A 20,471-nucleotide genomic window follows, 5' to 3' on the forward strand; every position below is an offset into this window, starting at 1 on the left:
AGAGAGAAAAGGAGATATATTCCATTGAGAATCTAATACAATTCAATGAGCATTACAATAGCTGTGATTTCAGCTTATATGAGAGGAATTCAGCTGTAGCTACTTGTAACTAACTTGTAACAAACTAACAAACTATAACTAACTTCCGGAAAACTAACTCACGTAACTGCTTATCAGGTCCCATTTTATTCTGATCGTAACATCACTCTCCCCTTGAAAACAATCCTTGTCCTCAAGGATTAAAAGAAGGAAATTTGAGGTGGAACTCTTGCCAATCCTCCCATGTCACTGTCCTCAGGGAGCAGCATTCAACCATTTGACTAGAACTTGTGTTGTGGTTTTGCCATTCCTTGGAGCTAGTCTTCTGTCTAAGATGGCCTCTGGAGTAAGTAGGACATGGCCATGTTCAACATGAACAACTGGAAGTGTAGGGGAAGCAGTATGAGTACCTAGCTTCTTCTTGAGCTGAGAAATATGGAAGTGGGATGGATCTTTGACTGAGGAGGCAAAGCCAAAGTGTATGCAACTTATCCAACCCTTTGGGTTATCTGAAAAGGGCCAAAGTACTTGGCTGATAACTTCTGAAAGGAGTGGCTCTTCAAAGATAACTGTTTGTATGGCTGCAACTTAACAGACACATTCACCTACTGCATAAGTTCTATCAGTCATACCCTTGTCAGCTTGGGATTTCATTCTGTTTTGAGCTCTCAGCAAATGAGACTTCACAGCTCTAATTGTGGCTTCTCTTGCTTGTAAACTTCTGTCAACAACATCCAATTGAGAGTCAAAAGGCATATAGGGCAGCAAGGGTGGTGGTTTCTGCCCATAAACCACCTCATAAGGTGTCATTTTAATGGCTGAGTGATAGGTAGTGTTAAACCACCATTCTGCCAATGACAACCATTTAGGCCACTCTCTTGGTCGATCAAAAGTCATGCATCTGAGGTAGCATTCCAAGCATCTGTTGACCACCTCAGTTTGGCCATCAATCTGAAGGTGGTAAGCAGTTGAAGTTAGCAAGGAAACCTTCTGCAACTTGAATAACTCCTTCCAGAATTTGATAGTGAAGACTACATCTCTGTCAGAAACTATAGTCTTAGGCATCACATGGAGTTTAAAGACATTGTCCATGAAAATCTGAGCCACCTCCAAATCAGTATGAGGATGCTTTAGGGCCATAAAATGGGCAGCTTTCCTCAGCCTATCAACCACTATAAAGATAACCTCCTTGCCATGGACTTTTGACAGCCCTTCTATGAAATCCATAGAAACATCTTGCCACACCTTATCAGGAATAGGTAAGGGTTGTAGCAACCCTGGGTAAGCCAAATTCTCATTCTTACACCTTTGACAGATGTCACACTCCCTCACATAGGAGTATACAGTCTGCTTCATTTTCTTCCAATAAAAATCTTGTTTCAGTCTGCTCAAGGTAGCAGTAATCCCAGAATGTCCTCCAATGGAGCTACTGTGATAGAAGGCTATCAGTTTGGCCTTCAATTCTTCATTGTTTTCCATCATCATCCTGCCTTTTCTACTTAAGATCCCTGCTTGAAACTTGTAGTAAGGCTTGACTATTGATGTGGTCAGCAAGTTTTCTCTCAGTTTTTGTAGAACAATATCATGTTGCCATTGCTTGACTTCTTCTAATAAGTCCATGTGTACAGTAGAAATGCTACAAAGTTGTACTGCCTCTTCCTTCCTCGATAGACCATCTGCAACAATGTTCTCCTTCCCACTATTGTAAGATATGCTGTAATCATACCCAAGCAGTTTAACAAGCCACTTCTGCTGACTTGGTGTAGTAATTCTCTGCTCAAGTAGGTACTTAAGACTGTGGTGGTTAGTCTTAATAGTAAAGTGCCTACCTAGCAGATATGGTCTCCATTTTTGCACAACACATACCAATGCCATAAGCTCCCTTTCATAAACTGACAAATAGGGTGTTTGGCTAAGCTTATAAGCTGGTCAAACTGGCTTATAAACACTTTTTGGCTTATCTACGCGTTTGGTAAAATTAAAAATGCTTATAAGTTAAGTGCTTATAAGCCAAAAATAAGCCAAAAGCCATAAGTTGGTCTCCCCCAACTTATCAAATTTCAGCTTATAAGCACTTTAAGTTTGACCAAAATATTTACTATTCTATCCCTAAAATACTTCTTTTTAAAACAAAACTCTTTGTATACCCAGTTCTTCAGCTACTTATTATTAATTTCAGCACTTTTATTCAAACACGTAACTGCTTATTTTTTAAATCAGCTTCAACACTTAAAAGTGCTTTTCAACACCTAATGCTTATCAGCTATTCTAAATCAGCTAAGCCAAACGGGCTCAAAGCCTTGTTTCTTTATGATAATCCTTTGCTGAAAAAAGTTATAGGTCGACCATCTTGAGTGAGCAGTGAGCACTGCACCAATGCCTTCTCCTGATGCATCCGTTTCAACAATGAATTCCTTAGAGAAATCTGGCAGGGCCAAGATAGGAGTTGAAGTGATCATCTCCTTTAGTGTATTAAATGCTATAGTTGCAGCTTCATTCCATGCAAAACAACCTTTCTTCAAGAGGTCAGTTAGAGGTCTAGAAACAGAACCATAGCCCTTTATGAACCTCATGTAATAACCTGTAAGACCCAAGAATCCCCTCAATGCTTTGATGTTGGTTGGTGGGCTAATTGAGTACTGCTGATACCTTTTGTGTGTCTATAGACTCCCCTTGTTCAGAGATTACATGACCTAAGTAATCCACTTGAGTTTCTCCGAAAGCACATTTGCTTTGCTTGACAAACAGAACATTGGTCCTTAAGACCTGAAAAGCTTTCTCCAAATGTGAAAGATGATCCTCCTAAGAAGAACTGTATACCAAAATATCATCAAAGAAAACCAAGAGGGAATTTCCTGAGGTAAGACATAAAAATTTGATTCATCAAACTTTGGAAGGTAGAGGGGGCATTAGTAAGGCCAAAGGGCATGACCAAGAACTCAAAGTGGCCATGATGAGTTCTAAATGTTATTTTGGGAATGTCATCTTCCCACATCCTAATTTGATGGTATCCTGATCTGAGATCCAGCTTTGAGAAGAACCTGGCACCATGTAACTCATCTAATAACTCCTCTATCACTGGTATTGGAAACTTGTCCTTAACTGTATAGTTATTGAGTTCCCTATAGTCTACACACATCCTCCAACTCCCATCTTTCTTCTTAACCATAACAATGGGTGATGAATAGGGACTTGTGTAGTTCCTAATCACACCAGCAGACATCAACTCCTCAACTATCTTCTCAATTTCCTCTTTCTGTATAGTGAGATACCTATAAGGTCTAATATTGACAAGGGAAGTGCCCTCCTTCAAGACAATTCTATGATCATGCTATCTTGGTGGTAGTAGCTCTCTAGGGACCTCAGACAAATCACTGTACTCCTTTAATAATTTCTGCAACCCTTCCTTGTTTACTACCATGTCTACCTATTCTCCTAACCCCCATAAACAAGGTTCAGTCTCACATTCTGCAGCTACTACTCCCAAGGACATCATTGATAATTCAGCAGGTTTGGCCAAAACTTTGTCCATCTGACCATGTCCTACTAATTTCATAGAAGGAGACTGAGTGCCCCTTAGTGACATCTTCTGACTTCCAATTGTGAACTCCATCTTCAATTTCCTGAAATTCCATAAAATGTCACCAGCCACTGCACTCCTAAAACCATGTTACAGCCACCAAGAGGAAGAGTCAGCATAGCAGACATGAACTGAACTCCCTGCATTTTTCAGATGAACCCCTTGCAAATGGCTTTACTATACATTCTATTCTCATCAATTACAAACACAACAAATGGATGAATCACTGTTAGATAGCATCCTAATCTCTTTGCACTATTAAAGTCCATAAAATTGTGGGTACTACCAGTGTCAATCAAGATTTTCACTGCCTTGCCTTTGACTGATCCAGTCACTCTCATAGTCCTGAACATGGTTCTGAAATCCTCAGTGCCAGTCATAGCATGTACAGAAACATGAGGTAGGATTGAACCATCAGAATCAACATCATAGGCAAATCCTTCCATGTTCAGTAATTCAGAGGGATCAAACAAGGTGTCTTCTTCACCATTTCCTTCTTCCTCAGGTTCTATCACCTCAATAGAAAACAACTGCCTTCTCTTTGCACATACATGGCCTGGAACATACTTTTCATCACAGTTGAAGCACAACCCATTAACCCTTTCTCCTCTGTTTCAGCAGGGCTTAAAAGTCTTGGGTTTCTGTAGGATGGCTTAGTTGTTCCTGAGTAGGAACCTTGTTTTTTTTGGAAAGATGGATTTGGTTTAGAGTGGTTTGGGAATGGGTTTTGTGAGTAAGTGGGATAGACAAAGGATCTATGAATTGTTCTAGGTGTAGAAAGAACAAGGGTATTTTTTAAAGTTTGTTCTTGGATTCTAGCAAGGCTAATAGCTTTCTGCAAAGATCTAGGTGCAAACATTTTGACAGGCAAACCAATCTCAGGTTTAAGACCTCTAAGAAAGCAGCTAACAACATATTCTTCATTCAACTCGACTCTAATTAATAGTTCATCAAATAAGTCTACATAATCTTGCACAGAATATACCTGTCTAAGATCCTTCAAATCACCCACTGGATCATCAAACAATTCTGATCCAAACCTTGCATACAAGCACCTCACATACTCTCCCCAATTAGGCCAGTCCCTTGACAGTCGAGTTTTCATATACACCCGATGCCATTGAAGAGCCTTTCCAGCCAATCGAGAAGAAGCCAACTTCACCTTCGAAGCTTCAGGGGTCTGATCGACTTCAAAGAATTGCTCACATTGATACAACCAGCCACGAAGCCCAGTTCCATCAATTTAGGAAACTCCAGCCGATGGCTCCTAGTAGGCAGTTCATATTCTTCCCTTCGTTGACCCCTTTCTGTTGTTGTTACCTCTTCTTCAACAACATTTCATGCATTACCTCCATTTGTAAGTAGAATCTTCTTAAATTCTTCCATCGAGTGTGTGAGCCTTTCATACATAGATCTACTCAATTCCTCCACTGATCCAGCGATTCCTTCGAATGATCCTCGAAGAGCATCACAATCTCGACGTAGTTCCTGAATTCTGGTGTTGTGTTCCCCCATTTTCGATTCACAGATCCAAGGAAAAGATCTGCTCTGATACCAATGATACCAACAAATGAAATTAAAGGAAATCTAAGTATCCTAAAGAGCAAATGAAGAGAATTGCTCTTGAACAGATGCCTTAGGAAGAGAAATGATTCCGAGAATTTAGAGAGAAAAGGAGAGATATTCCATTGAGAATCTAATACAATTCATTGAGCATTACAATAGCTGTGATTTCAGCTTATATGAGAGGAATTCAGCTGTAGCTACTTGTAACAAATTAACAAACTATAACTAACTTCCAGAAAACTAGTTGTCTAACTAACTTCTGCACACGTGCATCTCACGTGACTGCTTATCAGCTCCCATTGTATTCTGATCGTAACATTTAGTAACTCAAAAAAACCTGCTCCAAGTGGTTATTTCATTTTTCCAATTCAACTTAACATAGTGTTAATTTCGTATGACGAACTGTTGGAAAGCTGGTAAAACTTGATGAAGCTTTTCGAGGCACAGACAAGAGAGTATTGATTTCTTTTATTGGGTCTTCAAATCATTTTCATGATCGCATAATCTTAATCTGGATATGTTAATCTCAATTGGAAAGCTGTGTTTCACGTCAAGTGCAGGAAGCAACACTGTAGTCTCACACATTGTGACATTTAGAAGCAGCGCATGAAGAAAAATGACCTTTAAAAGCCAAGAACGAGAGTCCTTCCAATCTGGTACATACAGATAAATCTCAAATTTACAAAGCACATCTACTCAACTGAAATTGAACACTTAACAGTAGAACTTTTGCACGTTACTCATACTCGATCACACACAGGGGCGAAGCTACATGGTAGCAAGGGTGGTCAACTGACCACCCTTCGTCGAAAAATAATACCGTGTATATAGGTAAAATATTAGGATTTATATATATGTAATACATATTGAACACCCTTGTAACAATGAAGAGTTATAGCCCAGTGGCAAAGGGTGGTCAAAATTGCTTCAAGGATGCAGGATCGAACCTGCAGCTCCACATTTATTTTTTCGTGTTCAAGTTTGAACACCCTTGAATAATTTTCTGGCCTCGCCAGAGATCAGTATGTTACAGAGTTGGAGTACGCTAGTCGGCACAATGAGGCCTCCGCTTGAGATTGTCGTAGAATTCCAGTTTCCTTTGCGTACTAGGCACAATTGCCCAATAAGATTTAAGAATGTATCTTTAGACTCCTAAAATTGTACTAATTAACAGAGGGCCATCCTAATTCTCCATAATAGGTTCTCAACATCACGAAAATAGCTCTCTATTCTATTGTTCAACCAAGGCACAATGAATGTTCCAACTGAGACATTCACATCCATGTACACGTTTGGGAGATGAATGGAGATGACAATACAACTATTCAACCCGTTAACAGGCATAAGAGGAATATGGCAAAAACCTTAGGTGAACCAAGGCAAAGTTGGAGATTTTACTAAAATGAGTTGTTTTACCGCAATGGAAAATTTGGAAGACACTAAAGTAACAGAAAATACTTTTAACATATGCCTGGAAAGGAATCTTCTTATATTGCATGTGCATAATATCAAGCATCAAAAAAGCATGTTACTCGTCATCCTTGTAAGGGTACTCCTCAGGAACTTGCTTCAGAAGCTTCAGCTGCAACTCAAATGCATCATCCCCTCTAAGCATATCACGAAGCCATGTGACCTCTGTTTTCATTGACACCTGACCGCAGGGAAAACAGAGATAAAGATTGTCATTGCAGCAAATTTTAGTCTAAAGCAGATTCAACAATCTCAAAATTTTAACAGATCCTAGTTATTCATATAAACCCAGGAAGTTTGCACAGAATATTATTCTTTCTCATATCAATGTGTTGACTCCATTGATTGCTTCCTTGGGAAATAGCACCTATAGGCCTTAAGGGGACAATTTGGAGGGTTAGAAATAGAAGAGCGTTTGAGGGAGTTGAAAAATGTATGGATTAAAGAGAAATCTCTTTGTTTCTTAATTTTTTTGACACTTCCGGAGCACCTTTAATCCAAAAGAGAGCTATGTTCATGACAGATTATGAAAATAACCACTTTACTCTTACCACATAGCAAAGCAAGAGAATGACATCAAATTTTATGTGGATCTACTGTAGCACGGATCCAATAACGACCAGTTGGTAACAGCAATAGTAAATGACTCGAAATAAAACACCAAGACGCTGTAAAATAATGTGGGAAAGAGCAGGTTGAATAGCAAGCTAGTTCATTCCATATTGCTTAAAGTTAAGCATCTTCCTGCACCAAAGAGGAATAAAATAAGGAAAGAAAAGTAAAGACACTCATGCACACAATACTCTCCATTTCAGGAGAACACATTGAGGCGATGCATGTTATGCACAAGATAGTTCATTACAAGAAATTATACCATTGATTGGATAATCAGTTTGCATCGAGAGATGAGGCTTACCATCTCCAATGCTCCCCTGACTACTCCACTTAAGATGTTACAATAATATAGACCTTGACAGGTATCAGGGAGCTCAACAAAGTCTACCAAAGGGTTGTCCTCCAAAATTAGACTGCACGTTGTTCCCTCAACATCCCAATTTGTCACTGACGCAGTCACTCCTAGGAACATTTTGAGACCAACCTGTTTACATGAGCAACAAGAAACCATGTTCGGTCAATAAGCACTTTAAGCACTGACATCTACAGGCCCAAAAATTATAAAGCCACTGAAGTACTATATAAACACTACCAAATTTCTATGCCAAGTACTTGTCAGCTAAGGTTCTCAGCTCATGCATATTGAGGGGGGAGTACAATTTATCTCCTCATCCCACAATATCAACTAGAAGCCTAGGCTCTTACTTTCATTCCATCTTAAAATAATAGGTGCTGCGAAGCAAGAGGTCCTCCATTCACAAGCATGAAGTGAAGCAACTCCGAAGAAGCATGTGCTTCGGACAATAAGGCGCAAAGCGATCCAAGCAAGAAGCAGTCGCTTCTTTAATGTTGACTTTAAACGATGAAGAAAGGGGGGATATAGGATAAGAAGGGCCTTTCGTCATATAAATACTAGGATTCTTCTCCAGATATGCTTCAATGCTCTCTTTAAATAGGATAAGAAGGGCCTTTCGTCATATAAATACTAGGATTCCTCTCCAGATATGCTTCAATGCTCTCTTTATTGTCCCCTCTTCTTCTTCTATTTGCTTCTTTCTTACTGTTTTTCTTCTTCAAGCTGACTCATTCTTCTTTCAAGGCTCGTCTTCTGCTTTTCTCTTCTACTCTCTGTTGCTGTGAATGATTCTTGTTTATTGAATGCTAGGACAATGATAGGACAGCTCTTGGCAACTAAAAATAACTACTAGTAATGTTACTACAGCTGTTGAATATGAAAGCTGTTCATTGTTGTCTTACACCTAAATTTCACTGTACGGTAGAGAAAGTTGTCGATATATTCAACTTCAAATGTGATGTGACGTTAATTATCCTTGCGTAACCTAATAGAAATGACTGGCGGAAAAAATTTCTGCAAGAGCATAAATTCAACAGCAAAGCTAAATAGATACTATCACTCAAAGAGGCAGATAAATAAGCAGCAGCTGCAAATTTCTGCGAAAAAGAAATACACCATCCACTATTTAGTATGTGAAACATAATAAACCAAGAATAATGCTTTGTGAAGCCACTTCAAATAATGACTCTGAGAAAAACATTCATAGGAGGAATAAACTTAAGGAAACCATAGCTCAAACAGCATAAATTTCACATACACATAAGTCTTTTTTCTTAAATGGCAAAATATACAGATATAGTTCTTTAGAAGAGAGAGAGAGACCTTGGCAATGACTTCAGCAGTCTCCTTGAAATCAACACACCTTGAAACATTAGACTTTGCTAGAAACTCGTCAATCAGCCTAATTCCTATATTATAACCCCTGCAAATTTAGTGAGCCTTCAACTTAATGCATTTGACACTTCTATATATAGCACTACCAAGAAACCTAGATTAAAATAAAATCAATAAAAGGGTAAAAGATTAATATTACATTTGATCAAGCTGTTTGTTGACCTCCTCAACCTCCTCTAGATCAGTCAGCAGTTGCCGCACGATTGCTCCGTATGTTAGAGTGAAAAGCTCTGCGTTCTTTCACACCAAAAAAACAAAATAATATAAGAATTAGAGTGCAGTTTATACTGAAACGAACGGAAATTCAAAATAATAAAAAGCACGATCGTAGTTGTGTTTACTGTTTACCACTCGTTCAACATTGGCGAAAATGGCGTCTCCAGATCTGGGTGCCACAGGAGCCATGGGGGTTCCTTTGCTACTGTGATCGGTTAATGTTGTTATCTTAAGCTAAACTAAGAGGATTCTCTCCCTACAGAAATACTTTTTGTAAAAATATGTTTGCTCAATAGTGCTTTTGAGTATTAAATTACCAAAAAAGATAATATCAAAATTCTATAATTATTTTAAAGAGAAAAATAAACTTATATATTTATTGTAAGAGACTTTTATTATTTTTTATTTTATTTAATTAAAATATAAAATATAAAAGTAAACAAACATAATAAAGATTTAACTCAATTTTACATATATAGTTATACCAAAATATATAATATTATCTAGTATAATTACTTATTATTACACAATGATTTGAATAATCAAAATACATTTATTTCACAAATTACTATATATTGATAATTCACCATAAAATAATAAGTAAAGTAAAGATTTGCCTTGCATTTCTAAAAGAATATATGGAGATACATCTCATTCCTCAATCTTTGCAGTAATATCTTCATTAGCATAATAAGCATAATAGTTTAATTCCTTATCGGTAGAAGAATATCGTCGGATGAAATTATGTACAATCATGGTAGTTGTAAGTTGTAACTAGATGATTATGAGTGACAAACTTGAAATATTGGCATTGAGCGTAAAATAAAAATAATTTTAAAAAGTAACTAATTATTAGCAACACATAATGTATAATTTAATTTTTAAAAAATTTAAATTAGAAACTAATTATTACCTAACTTAATCAACATTGTCGTGAATTGCCTAGCAGTCTATTGTGAGACTATCACTTGGCTTAATGTGGATGTTTTTTTCTTCATCTTTTAATAATATATAGATAGATTATGCGATGAAATTGTAAATTTTGTTACCCATTTGTAGGTATTTTTCACAAATTAGATTTGATAACTGTTTTAAAGATTCGAGAACTAATAGTCTATAACATAAGAAATTATATATGATTGTTTGTAGGAAGAGAATTGGCAATCCAAAGAAGGAGGTAAATAATTTGCTTTAATGTGAAGAAAGAAGAAGATAATTTGAAAAGTTACAAGACATCACATCAAAAAAAAAAAAACAAGAAAAGTCAATAAAGAATTTGGAAAATTACAATATGATTCATGTATATGATATCTTTAAATTTAATAGAATGATAAAATCAGAAACAAATATGAAAAGAAAACTTAAATTAGTAAACGATAATTTGAAAAGTATAAATTTTAAGGCGAGGATAGTTTTGTCTTGAATAAATTAATTTTCTGCTTGTGCTTCTAGGAAGAAGCTAGAATTTTCTGCTTCTTCACAAAAGCCAAAAAACTGCTTCTGCTGCTGGCCAAAAATACTTCTTTATCTTGGCCAAACAGCTTAAATTTTTAAAAAAGTACTTTTTTGGGGTAAAAAAATACTTTTGGCCTCCCAAAAAACTTGGTCAAACAGGCTCTGAGTCGTATATGACAAACGACATTTATGAGTTCTCAAATTGTGACTTATAAATTGCATTCATAAATTGCGATATATAAGTCGCATTCAATAAATGCGTTTATAAGCCGCTAAATTTTTTATAGTTTCTTAGTCCATTCATCTAGCGTTTATAAGTCGCTAACATTTTTATAGTTTCTAAGTCCATTCATCTAATGCAAATGCTTTGCTGCGATTTATACTAAGGTAAAGTCAGAATTTAAAGTTTATGGTTTCGGGATTCCAAATCTTTTAAGTTACTAATATTAGTTTCTAAATTAATAATTTATATATATTTAATAAATTTTCTTAAGATAAATAGTATATAATTTGGACCAAAGCTATTGTGTTCCGCCGAACTCATAGTTTCTATATTCTTCTGTTGCCCCTAGTCAAATGCATTATAAGACCAACTTACGAATACAACTTATTTACAACTACGACTTGCTGCATATATCATAAATGATTTTCATATATTATTTCCGTTATGGTTTATTCGTAAGTCGCATTCTACAAATGTATTTTGCATATTTTTTGTATTCCTTAAAACAACACACCACTGAAATTGTTGAGACAAATCTTTGCATTTTTTTTGGGGGGGGGGCGTGACCATAATAAATCGACTTTTCAAGTATATAACAACATATTGTTATCACATTTTACCCTTTTCTCGTTAGGCAAAGTACAACTAAGTAAGCATATAGTACTTTCTTTGTAACTTGCAGAGATATCTCCATATGTTCATATCTCGATATGGAACACATGGAATCCAAATAGTAAGGTGTGAGGAGGATCATTCGATAAAGTTTCTCATGAATCTCGATATGAATGTGTTACAACTTTTAGGAACTCCAAGAAAATTGCTCGAAAAAGTATAATTGAAGCATGAGTTAGAAACTGTATAATTCAAATGGGCTTTGTTCGAGAAAGTACAATGAAAATAAAAGATATTTCGGCTAACTGCTCAATTAAAGCTGATGAATTCTCATTCTAGCTACCCCAAAATAACTAATTAAAATGTTGTCGTGGCTTAAATATTACAAATAGCCACTTGACCGTAATGGAAAATTGGACTCCCTATGATGAACTACTCTAAATTCCACTTCGAACAGGACCCATGTGTATTTGAAAAAAGAGATCTTTACACAAATAAACATATTATACAAGGATTATAAATATTAATTTAAGCGCCTGAATAGACATCTATTAAGGTAATTCTTCTTCAAAGAAAAAGAACGGTAATGATGTATTCTCGTGTCATGGAAGTGGGAATCTCAAAAGTATGATTACTAGAGTCTAGAGGATTCACTAAATGTGAGCATAGGACCAACTCAAGCTCAAGCAAAAAAGCTTTTGAGACTAAATTTTATACTCCAATAGTTCACCCTGAGGAAGAGAGAGAAAGAGATAGTCCACTGTCTATTCCCAAAAAAAATCATTAAGAGCTCATGAATCAACTTAACAGGCCCTCTAGACTAAGCCAAGGAAATGTAACCAGGTACAGATCACTGCTTTCATGTGCTGAAACCTTAGTGTCAATACACCAATCACTATGTGTATATTTCGTCTTCACCAGTTACATCTCCCCACATTCAGCAATCATGCATGCCAGCTTCGGTTTGTTGTTAGCTCCAACAGCCACATTCTCAATCTTTCTGACCACTAAAAGACCATCTCCAAGAACACGCTGTAAAGAAAGCAGAAAAACAAATAAATTTATGACATAAGAACGGAAAAGAACTCAATAAGAAGTTTCTTAATTTTAGATGAAAATCAATTGCCAAATGGTTGACACAATGGATAAGCTCATAGCCGGATATTTAAGGACCCGTTTGGCCATAAATTTTATCAAAATAAACTTGGGTTTTATTTGGCAAACACATGTTTGGCCATAGATTTTGCCTATATTTTGGCAAAATCCCAAAAGCTGGTTTTGGGCCAAAATCTTTACAAACACTAGCTTTTGGTCATAGATTCCCAAATTTGTTTTGAAAAATCTGATTTGGGTGAAATTTGGTTTGAAGATGAAAATGTGTTTGGACATACGTTTTCAAAACATATTTTCCAAATTTATTTTGGAAAAATATGTGTATTATTAGGGATTTGGCCTAAAACCAGCTATTGAGCTGGTTTTAGGATTTGGGATTTGAGATTTTGCCAAAATATAGGCAAAATCTATGGCCAAACATGTGTTTGTCAAATAAAACGCAAGTTTATTTTGGCAAAATCTATGGCCAAACGGGTAATTTACATGTTTTTCCAAAATAATTCTGGGAAATATGTTTTGAAAACGTATGTCCAAACACATTTTCATCTTCAAACCAAACTTCACCCAAATCAAATTTTTCGAAACAAATTTGGGAATCTATGGCCAAATGCTAGCTTATTTATTAGAGTATACAACAACAACAACAACAACAACAACCCAGTATAATCCCACTTAGTGGGGTCTGGGGAGGGTAGTGTGTATGCAGACCTTACCCTTACCCTAGGGTAGAGAGACTGTTTCCAAATAGACCCCCGGCATCCTTCCCTTCAAGAACTTCCCACCTTGCTCTTGGGGAGACCTGAACTCACAACCTCTCGGTTGGAAGTGGGGGTTGCTTACCATCAGAGCAACCCCTCTTGTCATTAAAAGTGACCAATTTGGAATAAAATATGGGAGCGAATTGGATACAATTTATGTAAACCATAACAATATCTGATGAGTGATGACACATGAAACATTAGTACGCCCTATCTGCCACTAAAATAATGAACATATTAAGTGACTAGTCATGACCAGCAGTGCCGGAGGCATGAATTTCATCAAGGAGATTTAAAAAAGGTTCTTGTGCCTGGAGGACTCAACAATTTATAAATATACACGTAAAAAGATCTTTCACCTATATATACACACTGCAATTTTTGGCAAAGGGGATTCAATTAGGTAAACGTGGCTCCACCACTGATGACAGGTAATCTATCAATGAGTTCTCTAAAGACAATATGGGACCAAGTCAAGGATGTTGATACAAAACAAATTGAACTGAGACCTCTAATATGAAACGTGGATAAACAAAAAATGCAACAAGCTAACGCAAAAGCAAAGCATACCCCAAAAACAACATGCTTGTTGTCAAGCCAGTCGCACTTTGCACATGTGACAAAGAACTGCATGGAGCAAACAATAGAATCAGAATCATAGGGGCTCTGCTCAGATCTAATCCACTTTTTCCCCCAGATAAGGTGGATCGGATCTAATGAGCTTTCAAACATAAGGCCTTCAAATTGTGTGTGTGTTATATATATATATGTGTGTGTGTGTGCGCGCACGCGCGCGGGGGGCGCATATCTACCCAGAGACAAATTGTTTTGCTTAAGGAGAAAGGATTCCACTTTATGAATCAACCTAAAGATCATTGACTTCACAAATATGCTAGCATAATCTAAGTCCTGTCTTGGTTATACGGTGTTCTTTTTTTTTTCATTTATGCCAGATCAGGATCTAGTTTGTGTGCCCAGTGTCATTTACAACTTAAAACTTAATTAAGGGTGAGTACATTGATAACATGAATGATCTTTATGACTTACCTGACATCCATTAGTATTTGGTCCACTATTTGCCTGCAAAATAAGGATTTCACAATTTACGTCAAAATAGAAGGTATGAATGTGCTTGAAGAATCAAATTTCACACGGTTGATTAAACATTCTTCAAGTAATTTAAATTGATATAATTGCATACAAAAACTCTAATACGAAGGTAATGAAACCAAACATATTCATTACATATCAGTGTCTATGCCATCAAATACACAATCCTGACATATCCAAGGTAAAATTTAATTCTACCTCGCTCTGGTGCATGGAATCTGAGACACCAAGGAGTGATTGTTTTTGGAAGTGATTAGAGTCATATAGCTTCTTTTTGTATATGAGGTTCTCCATACTATAATATGCCCCAATTAGTATATATTGTAACCATTCACATGAAAAGCTATTACATCAGGTTATTCACTTGGAAAGTAGATGAATGAAAGATAAGCTTACAATTCAGTAGAAAATAATTACACAGATTGTCATAATAAAAAGAACAAACTGTGATTCCCATTAGCAACAAAGAGACACATGAAATGAACATATACCATTGACAATAGGCCAGGACCAGTGTGCTTGGCAATGAAGTTTTCATCCTCAAACTTGCTTCCATATATGGAAACACATCCACTACCATCTCCCTGTAGGTAAAAAGAAAGAATTAGACAATGTTAATATAGATTAAGAATAATGCTAATGTTGTGTTGATCAGAAGTAAAACCAGTTGACAACTAAATATATAACCTCTGAATAATTAGGAACTTATATCAGTCCAAGATGTAATTCATAGTTAGCTGATTCATACGCAGAATTGGACTCCTACTTTGACAATCATCTGGTATTTACACCTTTGAGTAATGAAAAATTTGGAGCAGACTACATATCCAATACTGATTGTGAACAAAAGAACTTATCAGCATACGTAATCTTTGATTCATTGGAAACTTTAGAGTTTAATAGCATACACCAGTTCTCTATTTATTTATTTTCTTTTTCTTGGGGGATGAAGGGTTAAAGTGAAGAATCAATTCTTTTAATCAGAAAGCTGAAGGGCATCATGATTTAGAGAGATTAACTCTACATGACATGATTTCAAATCTCAAGCAAAGCAAATAATTTCTCTTTTACAGAGGAGAAAGCAAACACATAGAAAGGCTAAATAAAGTGTATCCTTAGAAAGAATTTAATGAAAATGAAACTGACAAAGTCAAACTCCGGAAAAGAAAGCATTTTCTTAATATTCTTACATATGTGCAATCATTAAATGCATATTAGAAGTTTTATTGGGAGGATTAACAAGAAATATATGCTGCATTTTGGGTGTAGCAACCCATTTGGAGGAAGAGGGGACATCTCAGGAGGTGTATCATTTTAAAAAAGAACAAGGAGTACTTTGCAATTGGTGACATTTCATTTATCAAAAAATGGGAGCACACTTTATGCATTTTCGTAAGTGATGGAGGGTCTCTCATGAAGAAAGTTCATAAAGATCTTTTACAATACTGCGAAAGATTTCTATCAGTAGTCTATAGTTTGCCATTCTTTAGGCTGCACTGCCATTTTTTTTGCAAAAGTTAATGTACCTATACGATTCACATGAAGCAATCAAGGAAAACTAAGCGAGGGAAGGTTGCATTCAGAATGAACTACTTGACAAAGAACTCTATGCTCATTTTCAGTGACGGATGATGCGGGCAATGATGAAGGTGCAAGGGATGCTCACGCCAATAATTATGGGAGACAGATGCATATAAACCAAGATGCTCAGAGAAATTAAAATATATGTCAAACAGGTGTTAACACACACTTTTCAACCAAAGAAGCACATAGTTAGGGTCTCACACAGACAGAGAAAAGCCCCTCATAAAGTCGTCAATCAGCCCAGTTCCTATGGAACTGGGAATCTTCATTATAAAACAAATCTCAATATAAAAACCTAGTACAAGGCTAAGGCTAGAGAAAGCAACCTTTAGGAAATCACCACCTTGAATCATGAAGTCCTTAATCACCCTATGGAACTGACAATTCTTGAAACCTTGTGGTACTCCTGCTTTCCTGCAAAACCAAATTTGAAGATGAGTACGACAACATAAGCAAAAGCCACTAGGAAGTAGTAATATAATCCCCAATAATCCTTTCATAAACCAAGAGTTAGCATCATATACAACCAAAAGGGAATGGTACACAAAACAAAATTTGACAAACTAACCTGAATTCTCCCGTGCACAGTTGCCTGCAAATGAAGCAATCAAAACAACTTTAGAATAGAACTTAGTAGTTAATAAGTATAAAATTGAACTCCCTAGTTAGACACGGGCAACTGCCCGAATTACAAAAAATCTGCAAAAGGGATTAAGCTTATATATCAATATCACTAACTACCTAACACCTTCCGTTAATTATTCCGTTTGATTAGTTTTTACACACTTAAATGCAAGTAAATAGTGGGGGTTCACTTGTATGTGTTAGCCTCTAATGAGACGAGGGTAGAGACCTACAAAGGAGTATGAAATATTATCCCCTCGTTAACATAGTTAAAATTTATTTCTTTTTGAGAAGGGTTTACACCTGAAATTCTCAGCAGTTCTGGGAGCGATATCGGCGAAGAGCTCCATCTTGATGCGACCAGCAGGGATGTTGCCGATGGTTATGTCAAAAAACACAACTGGGTTCTTTTGTACTTGTGGCCTTAGGTGCCACTCCACGACTCCTCCTCCCACGCCGCCCGACGCCATTTTATTGGAAGTACAAAAGCTGCGATTAGCGGAAGAATTCGCGTTGCTGCTGCTCTTGGGAGTTTTCCAGTAGCCAATGTCCTACTTTAAAATATTCCTTCTTCGGTTTTGCACAACAAAAAGGGAGTTTTTCAAATCCTTATTCCTTACGCGACGACTGTGAAAATTAAAACCTATTTTGATGTTTAAACAAGTAGTTCTTTGGACATTAGAATTGTAAAATTTCAAAACAGGGTGAATTTTTTTTTTTTTTTAGGTGAAATGGTATTTGAAATTTAGAATTGTGTTTGACCATGAATATAATTTTGGGTTGTTTTTAAAGTTTTGTGATTGATTTGACCATGAAAAACGACTTTTTGGAGTTTTTCAAATTTTCAAAAATTTCCAAAATGTATTTCTAGGTGAAAATTGGAAATTTTATGAACAAACGCCGATTTCGGAAAAAAGTTTAAAAAAATAGAAAAAAGGGGAAATTTTTTATGTCCAAACGGGCTCTAAATTAATAAAATTTTTGTTATGAATTACTCCCTCCGTTTCAATTTAAATGACACACTTTTCTTATTAGTTCATTCCAAAAAGAATGACAGATTTCTATATTTAGAAACAATTCAACTTTAAATTATTCATTTTACCCATTATATTGTTAATGAGAAGTTGTTATAGTCACACCAATGTCATAGCCCCACAAAGTTATGTTTCAATAATCTTCTTTTTTTCTTATACTTTGTGGCAAGTCAAACTAAGTCATCTACCTTGAAACGGAGGGAGTATCATTTACCATGATTCTGATTTTTATTAAAAGAATGAATTTTTATATTACTAAAACATAGCCCTTTTTCACTTTAACGCTACGGTAGCTATTTCAGACGCTCTTATCGAAATATTGATATGTGTATTTTTATATGCAGTATTTCATATGGAGTTCCATATCAGACTACAAAGAGTGCATTAGCAATGTAAATTTAGCAGAGATACTGGACTTTCACACTTGTATGGAATCATGTGGATTGCTAAAACTACCAACTCATGGTAGTTGATATTCATGGAATGACAAATAAGGAGATCAAAGGGTGTTTTCAAAAATAGACTGGCTTTTGTGAACAATGAGTGGCTTATTAACATGACTGCATATGCAGCCACATTTCTGCCTAAAAGCATATGCGAGCACTGCCCAATTAAGGTTGCCATGTTGAGTACACCTCATAGAGTTAAGAAGCCATTTCAATTTTATAACGTTTGGTTCAATTTGTTGAGAAAGTAAAGAGGTGTGGAAGTCCAAGTAGATGGATGTAAAATGTTGCGTGTAGTAAAAAAGTTTAAGTTACTAAAAAGGAAGCTGAAAGAGCTGAATATGCAACATTTCATAAACATTTTAACAGAGGCAAGTGAAGATAGGGAATTTCTAGTTCTGGCTCAAAGATCTTTGCAAGCCAACCCTTTGGATCTAGTGCTTCAACAAAATGAAAAAGTAAAGTATCAGAAGTACATATAATCATCTTATCTGGCTGGGTTATTCATGCAACAAAGAAGCAAGGCAGCATGGATCAGACTAGGTGATGACAATACAAAATGTTTTTTCTGAGTTATAAAACATAGGATAGAAATATGCAACAAGTTATTTATCAGCCGCAAGATAAGAATAATAGGGTGCAAACAAAACCTAATGTTATAGCTAGAATATTGGTGGAGTACTATGAAGAACTATTGGGGAGAAAGGAAACAATAAGAACAAAAGCTCATGCAGGATTGCTCAAGAATGGTCTAGCATTGAGCATAGAGAAACAGATTAAGCTAGTGGAGCCTTTCATAGAGAGGGATGTTAAGAAAGCTATATTTGGAACAGATAGTAATAAGAGTCCTTGTCTGAATGGATATGGAAGTGAATTTTATAAAGCTGCATGAAAAATAATATGCAAAGACATAACTGGAGCAGTGTTATAATATTCTAACAATGGGAAACTATTGAATCAAGTGAATGCTACCATGGTTTCCATGATTCCAAAAGTCAAAGTTCCAGAAAATGCTAGCCAGTATAGACTCATCTCTTGTTACAAATGTATTGCACAAATGTATCTCCAAGATGCTCTGTACCAGATTAAAGAAGGCAATCACTCATTTAGTAGTTGATAACCAAAAATCATTTGTTGCAGGGAGGTCATTGGTTCACAATGTACTTATTTGACATGATTTGTTAAGGCACTACAATAGGAAGACTTCTCATAGATGTATGATAAAAATTGATTTGAGAAAGGCATATGACATGAGTAGTTGGGATTTTATTGAAGAGGCAATGGAAAAGTATGGATTCTCAGCAAGTTTTACTCAAAGGATTATGACATACTTCACATCCACTAGATTTTTTGTGAAGGTAAATGAGATAGGATATGGGTACTTTGCTGGGAAGATGAGTCTAAGGCAAGAAAATCCAATTTTCCTTTTATTGTTTGTCCTTGTTATGGATTACCTATCAAGAGTATTAAGAAGAAGGCAGAATACATTGGCAGGCCATTAAACTTGTCCTCACTTTTGCTATGACACTTAATCTTGAGTCTGTTTCATTTGAACCCCATAACAAGGTTATCATTGTGTCACTTAGACACAAAAAACATACGGGCTTTTATAACTCAAGCGTGTGTATACAAGCGTTGTTAACATGTAATCGCCGACGAATAAGTTTCTTCCATATGGAATTATTGTCCACGTAAGATCCATGTGTACCGGGTAAATCCAAATCAAACAAATCGGGTTCAAGATTAAAATGCCCAATCTATATAATTACCTTTAATCTTTACATCCCTCAGTAAAAAAACACTAACCTCACTCCCGTCTCCGTCTATCCTCTTCCCCTTTCAAAATCGATTGCTCCATTAGCAAGAGTGTTGTCTCGAGTTACTCCTTTACTGGTATGTCTCGAGTTACTCTTTTATAGAGATTTTAGTTATTTATTAGGGTTTTTGTGTCAGTAATGGTGTTTTTGAGAATTGTAGATACAAAAATAGTTTTTTTCATTTTTTTTGTCGAATCTTGCTGATTGTACTCACGTGTTGCTTTTTTTTGTTCACTTTAGGTTAAAATCATTTCAGTGGACGAATATATTTCTTGTCCGCTTTCACCATGGTGGAATATTTCCCGAATCTCCATGTGCGAAATATGTCACTAATATAGAGATAGATCAATAAGATATGAACTGAGTGCCATTTGATGAGTAACTGAGAACAAAGGAGAGGGATATGGAAAGAATGAAGTAATGAATTTTCTATTGACGAAGACTATTTTTCCTTGTTTG

The 20,471-nt window shown here is 36.0% G+C and overlaps 2 protein-coding genes across 4 annotated transcripts; both read right to left on the minus strand.

Annotated features, from left to right (window-relative positions):
* Positions 1-6,395: 6,395 nt before the first annotated feature.
* Positions 6,396-9,514, minus strand: LOC107803314 (uncharacterized). 3 transcript variants are annotated; one of them, XR_001651997.2, is made up of 6 exons: positions 9,369-9,514; positions 9,160-9,257; positions 8,949-9,048; positions 7,572-7,754; positions 7,207-7,399; positions 6,540-6,836 (listed from the first exon to the last, which is right to left on the minus strand). XR_001651997.2 is itself a non-coding variant. In XM_016627003.2 (5 exons), exons 1-5 carry the CDS (start codon positions 9,423-9,425, stop codon positions 6,714-6,716), a joined length of 561 nt encoding a protein of 186 aa, XP_016482489.1. In that variant the 5' UTR covers positions 9,426-9,514; the 3' UTR covers positions 6,396-6,713. The 3 variants fall into 3 exon arrangements, 2 of the variants coding, with proteins under 2 accessions (XP_016482489.1, XP_075073885.1); XM_016627003.2 differs by lacking the exon at positions 7,207-7,399 and having other exon boundaries at positions 6,396-6,836; XM_075217784.1 differs by lacking the exon at positions 6,540-6,836 and having other exon boundaries at positions 7,247-7,399; positions 7,530-7,754.
* A 2,518-nt stretch (positions 9,515-12,032) lies between these two features.
* Positions 12,033-17,343, minus strand: LOC107803313 (peptidyl-prolyl cis-trans isomerase CYP22-like). Its single transcript, XM_016627002.2, has 7 exons — positions 17,019-17,343; positions 16,660-16,683; positions 16,418-16,505; positions 14,999-15,091; positions 14,445-14,477; positions 13,968-14,024; positions 12,033-12,558 (listed from the first exon to the last, which is right to left on the minus strand). The coding sequence occupies exons 1-7, from the start codon at positions 17,183-17,185 to the stop codon at positions 12,448-12,450; spliced, it is 573 nt and encodes a 190-aa protein (XP_016482488.1). The 5' UTR covers positions 17,186-17,343; the 3' UTR covers positions 12,033-12,447.
* Between the last annotated feature and the right edge of the window lie 3,128 nt (positions 17,344-20,471).

Source organism: Nicotiana tabacum, chromosome 7, assembly GCF_000715075.1.
Source record: "Nicotiana tabacum cultivar K326 chromosome 7, ASM71507v2, whole genome shotgun sequence".
Classification (NCBI taxonomy): domain Eukaryota; kingdom Viridiplantae; phylum Streptophyta; class Magnoliopsida; order Solanales; family Solanaceae; genus Nicotiana; species Nicotiana tabacum.

Coding starts and splice junctions, on each gene's coding strand:
- LOC107803314 (XM_016627003.2), bottom strand. CDS start 9,425: ATGGCTCCTGTGGCACCCAGATCTGGAGACGCCATTTTCGCCAATGTT. Junction 9,049..9,159: donor AACAAACAGCTTGATCAAAT/GTAATATTAATC, acceptor CTAAATTTGCAG/GGGTTATAATATAGGAATTA. Junction 7,755..8,948: donor CTGCTGAAGTCATTGCCAAG/GTCTCTCTCTCT, acceptor TCATGTAAACAG/GTTGGTCTCAAAATGTTCCT.
- LOC107803313 (XM_016627002.2), bottom strand. CDS start 17,185: ATGGCGTCGGGCGGCGTGGGAGGAGGAGTCGTGGAGTGGCACCTAAGG. Junction 15,092..16,417: donor AAGGTGGTGATTTCCTAAAG/GTTGCTTTCTCT, acceptor TTTTACCTACAG/GGAGATGGTAGTGGATGTGT. Junction 14,478..14,998: donor GTCCTGGCCTATTGTCAATG/GTATATGTTCAT, acceptor CTTATTTTGCAG/GCAAATAGTGGACCAAATAC.